Source organism: Arachis ipaensis, chromosome B07 (genome assembly GCF_000816755.2).
Source record: "Arachis ipaensis cultivar K30076 chromosome B07, Araip1.1, whole genome shotgun sequence".
NCBI lineage: Eukaryota > Viridiplantae > Streptophyta > Magnoliopsida > Fabales > Fabaceae > Arachis > Arachis ipaensis.
This window is the reverse complement of record NC_029791.2, coordinates 124,638,596-124,644,637: the sequence shown is the minus strand read 5'-3', so window position 1 is coordinate 124,644,637 and position 6,042 is coordinate 124,638,596. Positions and strand designations below refer to the sequence as shown.

General features: G+C 31.8%; 1 protein-coding gene across 1 annotated transcript; it reads left to right on the top strand.

The window, feature by feature from the left end:
- On the top strand, positions 1,073-3,603 carry LOC107606303 (cytokinin riboside 5'-monophosphate phosphoribohydrolase LOG8). Its single transcript, XM_016308347.2, has 7 exons — positions 1,073-1,464; positions 1,758-1,855; positions 1,949-1,979; positions 2,211-2,310; positions 2,460-2,530; positions 2,637-2,780; positions 3,289-3,603. Exons 1-7 carry the CDS (start codon positions 1,351-1,353, stop codon positions 3,379-3,381), a joined length of 651 nt encoding a protein of 216 aa, XP_016163833.1. The 5' UTR covers positions 1,073-1,350; the 3' UTR covers positions 3,382-3,603.

The following is a 6,042-nucleotide window of genomic DNA, read 5'->3' as shown; positions in this document are numbered from 1 at the left end:
TAATATTTAAATTAGTCTTTAAAATTATATTTGTACTTTAATATGATTCTCAAAGTTTAAATTTACTTAATTTGGTTTTCTAACTTGACATTAGTATGACTCGCGTTAGTCTCAAATAACAGTTACACTGGACTTTTTCTTTGTGATAATTGAAACTTTTTAATTTAATTTATTTCTTAAAAACTTTTTAAAACTCTTAAGTGAAATTAGGATTAAAATTTTAAAGATTTCTTAAAAAATAAATTGAAATAAAAAATTTCAATTAACACATTATTAGATAGCTATTAAAGAGTTTAATATGGTGGCTCTCAGCTCATTTTAACACGTCGTTAATCATTTTATAATGAAAATAAGGTGAAAGACTAATGTGAATTAAGAATGTTAAATTTTAGACTAAATTAAATAAATCAAAACCTTATGAATGAGACTCAAATATGAGTATACTTTAGAGACTAAGTTAAATATTAACTCAAAAAATAATATTCTTATTATAATATACGCACCACTAATTAAGGGACACAAATGAATGGGTGGTCACAATCTGATATATCGATTGTCCCGTATTGAAATATAAATAAAAGAGAAGTCATATTTTGACAATCAATTTTATTTTGTGTATATTAAAATCAGTTACTAAAATTAATTATTTGTATAAAATATATATTAAAATATAAAATATTTAATAAAAATATATAAAATAATATATATTTATATATAAATATATAATAATTAATTTAGTAATTATTTTTATGTGCAATAACATTTTTGAAAAAAAAATAAATTCTTAACAAAAAAAATTTACATAAATTATCATTTGTACCCATAAAAGATACATATGCTGACAAAATGTACCCATATAAAAATAAAACGACAATTATAATCACGGAAGATGGCTTTCGTGTGCCAAGAGTATCCAAATATTGGTTACACAATTTGGCATATGAAAACTATCTTTCGTAGATACAATTGTCATTTTATTTTTATATGGATACATTTATCAGCATTTGTACCTTTCATGTAATTTATTCAAAAAATTTGGAATATTTGAGGGCTATAAATGGGTATGGGGCATGTATAGAGCCGACAAAAAGAAAAGACGTAGGATTAGAAGGAAATAGAAGATGAGTGTCTCACTATCATCGATTTCTCGTATAGGATCAACGCATTTATTTTGATTGCTCTTAAATTTGTTATTAAACTAAACCATTATAATCTTAATCTGTGATAAAGGCTACTTTTTTATTCTGTTTTTTATATTCCTCCTTATTTTCGTTTTTCGTTCGTTCCTCCAATGGTTTTGGGCTTCAAACTTTGAATTTGAAAAAACCACGAAGAAAGTATCGATTTTGAATGGAGGAAGGGTACCCCACAAGCAAGTTTAAGAGGGTGTGTGTCTTCTGCGGCAGCAACTCCGGCAACCGTGAAGTCTTCAGCGACGCTGCGATTCAATTAGGCAATGAACTGGTACACCATTTTCTCTTATTCTATTCCCCAATGTGGCAAGTTCTCTGTTTTCCATTCTTTTCCGTTTAATGCATACCATGTGTTTGTCGTTTAGAAACCGTTGTATTCTTTCAATGCTGATATGCAGCAAAGAGCACTTTTTTTCTTTTATGCTATTTTGGGGTAGGTTTGTAGTCACATGTCTGTTTTTCTTTATATAAGCTAACAACTTTTTATAGATGCATTTATTGCTCTGCACGGGAACAGTGGTATGTATAAACTTTTATGCATTTATTGATGTGAATTAATTACAGGTTAAGCGGAATATAGACTTGGTGTATGGTGGGGGCAGTGTTGGATTAATGGGCTTAATATCTCAGAGGGTGTATGATGGAGGATGCCATGTTCTAGGGTATGCCTAAAAGAACTTCCTTTTGTAGTGTTTGTTATTGCTTCTTTAGCTGTGTAGTTTCACTGATATGTTCTCACATTGTCTCATACACAGGATCATTCCAAAAGCTTTAATGCCTCTTGAGGTATTTGTTTTATTTTTTCTGTCCATATACATTTACTTAATCAAGTTTAATACTTGTTTATTTCATTGGGATTTTTATGGTGATTATTTGATTGCCATTTATTAAAGCTAAGCCTTTTCCAAAGACTTAGTTTAGGAATTTCTCTTCTTGCTTTGTGGCAGGACTGGTGAAATTTGGTGGGTTGTGATAATTGTTAGTTTCTTTGTAAGTTGTTGTTGGTTAATTTGACAGATATCAGGTGAAACAGTGGGTGAAGTAAGAATTGTTTCTGATATGCATGAGCGTAAAGCTGCAATGTCTCAAGAAGCTGATGCATTTGTTGCTCTCCCTGGTAGCTAGTTACCTTAACCTCTACAAGTCTTTTAAAAAATAATTGATGGTTATATGTATTATTGTTTGTGAATGCTACTAGAGGTGTTCTTAAATATGCTTAAACTTGCTTTATTTTTGGTGTTTTGGATTATCTTACTAACTACTTAGGAGGATATGGAACCATGGAAGAGCTGTTGGAAATGATAACTTGGGCCCAACTTGGGATTCATAAAAAACCGGTGAGCTATCTTGATTTTTTGTACACAGCTAGCTTATTGTTTTTCATTGTATAGTATAAAAAATCCTTAGTATATTAATCAAATTTTTAACTTGATATCTTCACAGGTTGGTCTACTGAATGTTGATGGTTACTATAACTGTTTGCTTGCACTATTTGACAATGGTGTTAAAGAAGGATTCATTAAGCCGGGTGCGCGAAATATAGTTGTTTCTGCTCCATCAGCCAAAGAACTTATGATGAAGATGGAGGTGTAACTTCAACTTGCCAATTTTCAAAGGATGCATTAGATATGTATACATGCAAATTTGCATTCAAATTTTTTAAATGAATCTGACTCATCTTTGTTGCTTGGTAGATCATATTAGGACATGATAATAATTTGCAGTCAATTTGGTTTTGTTTTGTTTAAGTGTTGTCATTCAATGCCTAAATAAAGCTTTCACATATGACTCTTGGCATATATTCTCATGCATTGTCAAAAAAAATAAAAGACTGTACCATATTTGTTGATTGGGACATGGCTTCTTTTTCTTCCCCAAACACTTTGCCGTGTGTTTGTTGTCAATTTGGACTTTGATGCTCTTGTGTTGGCACTTTCAAACATGAATAATAGGCTTATTGGACATTTGGGTTTTTCAGAATCTCCAAATGAGTTCAGTGTTTTTTTTTTTAAAAAAAAAGAAAAGAAAAATTAGGACATTAGAAATGTTCAATATATATTGCTAACTCTCTCCTATTTTTTTTTTCCTTTTTCAGCAATATACTCCTTCACATGAGCATGTTGCCCCTCATGAGAGCTGGGAGATGAAGCAATTAGGTAATTATCCAGGACAAGAAAACTCAGAGTGAAAGGTTTAATCATTGTTATTAATGATGGAAGCTGTAAAGGGTTTTTCTCCAAAATTGATTTGTGATGTGATTCTTCATCATTTAAGGTGTATACAACAGGTTGTGTAGATGGGGCCATAAATATTACTATGTTACTATATGCACTAATTTGGTTTCTATAAACCCCCTCTATCTTCTGGAGAACTTTTTATTTTTAATATTGGAGTAGTAGTGGTGTTTTTTTAAAATGTGGATTGTTGGAGTGTTATACTCAAATGTGGAATCGTGTAACTAGAGAAGTAGAAATTGGACCGTCCGATTTATTAGAGGTATAGAAATCGGACCGTCCGATTTCTAGAGGTACACAAATCGGACCCTGGATGCCGAAGGCGTCCTTGGGGTGATCTCGTAGTTCCTACGGGGTGGAGACGATGGGGTCGGTCCATGGATTTTCTTTCCTTTTGCCGCATTTTGTTCAAAGGGTTGAAGGGAGATAGTGCATCAAGTTGTTCGCAAGGGCCAACTTGATCCTCTTCCCCAGGATTCCAGATGAGGAAACCCTAGGAGAGCTGCCGACTCCAACTACCGTCCATGTACGATCCCTACTAGATCTGACCAACTACCCATCCTACCTCCTCTACGTTCTTGACAGCCCATTTTTGTCTCAGTAGAGTCTTTCAGTGGCACGGTCCGATTTGTGTTAAAAAAAATTTAAAAATTTGAAGTACAGAAATTGGACCCTCCAATTTCTATACTTTTCACAGTTTTAAAAAACACCAAAAATTATAATGTTAAGATATATCACCACTTATACTTCCATAACAAAAAAAATTAGCCTCTTCTGGAGTGCTAGTATGTGTCTGCTTTTGCACCTTTGCATCATTTACTTATTGAATGGTCAATGGAATTATGAATCACTACTGTGACATAGTCTTATCTGATTTTTTACCTCACTCATTAAAGGCAAAAGTACTTTAAAATTGAAAGAGATGATAAGCATTTCTTGAGCAGAATGTCACTTGTGCGATGCAGGGTGGCTCCACTATGTAGTGCCTTAATTAGACAAGATAGTTGAATTGAGGACAGCCTAGACTTTTTATTCCAACCTTCAGACTTTTATAATTTCATTTCAGGTGCCATCAAGAGGGAATTTAAAGCTTATTCTCTTTTTTCCTTTTTTTAACTAATTTAGTTCAAGTGTCATTTCAAGGGTGAACGCCTTTCAAAAATTTTAATTTAAAACTTTAGGATAATTCTAAATTACGTAATAAATTATTTTTCTACTTTTTTCCCCCTACTGATCTAATACTATGCACAGGGGAAAACTGTGCAATTTGATTGAACAATCTCCTATATGGAGTTCAGAAAAAAAAAAAAGAAACACATACATGGTGTGGGTGTGACAAGATATGGGACCAGTGTGCAATCAATCCTCTATGACTCTAATATATCATGAACAAATCATACTAAGTGTATTTCAAAAATTAATTACTAAATTAACCACATGTATAGATTATCATTATATACAACAAAATATTATCCTACTATATAGAATCGGCTATACGGATCAAATGACGCTATTAAGTCTTATCATGTATTATATCTACAATAAGATTATTAACAAATATATTTTTTTTGATCACCTCATATATGATCTTTTTAAGTTTTTCTTTTACCATTCGCCATCTATTCACTTTTTATCTCATCTACCTTTTTAACTGGGTATTTTATTTATCTTTTTTCTACATGTATAAACCACTAGAGATGAGATTCTACTATTTTTTTTACAATAAGCATTACTCTCACTTCTCTCTTATATTTTTATTCTTTATTTTGTTCATATGTGAATGGCCGCTCATCTATTTTAGCATCCTCGTCTTTGCTACACTTATGTTTATGGTAACCCTTTGCCGCCCAAAATTCTGTTTTATACAATATAGTCGGTCTAATATCATGGAATAAGATTTTCCTTTAAGTTTTTAAAGGTACTTTTTGTCGCATATAAAATTAGACGCATTTCACTATTTTAACCAGTCTGTTTATATCCGACGTTTTACATTCTTTTCAATTTCTCTATTATTCTTTATAGATTACATGTTAAAATAAAAAAATACATATTAAAAATAAATTAAATAATACAGATTTATACAAATATTTATTTGGTGATTAATTTTTTTGTATAGACATACTATTCTTATTATGAACTTATCCAAAGTGCTAGATTTGCTGGTCCATTAGTTATAATTGAATCTTACAATATGTAGAAACAATTGACCAGTTTAAGCAGAAACAATTGTTGGTCTAGTGGTTAGCTCACCAGTCCGCCTTGTGTATGCAGCAACCCATTGACCAACGACAAACCCTTAAATAGAGCTCAGTACCGCAGCAGATTAATCACATGCCGAGTTGGGAGATACGAGAAACCAAAAGATATATATATATATACGCAGAAAGAATTACTTGGCATGGGCATGTTTGAGAATTGAGAGGGGTAACTGCATGCATGGGACATGGATTCTCAAGGTTACGGTTGTTTCCATCTGATCAGTAGTCATTCCATAACAATTACTTGGCTCTTCCACCGTTGTCTTTTCCAGGTCCCAAGGGGTAATAATAACAAAACAATATTATATGACCAATAAAATTGATTATTATTTATTAAAAAAAATACTAGATAAACAA

Coding starts and splice junctions, on each gene's coding strand:
- LOC107606303 (XM_016308347.2), top strand. CDS start 1,351: ATGGAGGAAGGGTACCCCACAAGCAAGTTTAAGAGGGTGTGTGTCTTC. Junction 1,856..1,948: donor GGAGGATGCCATGTTCTAGG/GTATGCCTAAAA, acceptor TCTCATACACAG/GATCATTCCAAAAGCTTTAA. Junction 2,311..2,459: donor TGCATTTGTTGCTCTCCCTG/GTAGCTAGTTAC, acceptor CTAACTACTTAG/GAGGATATGGAACCATGGAA.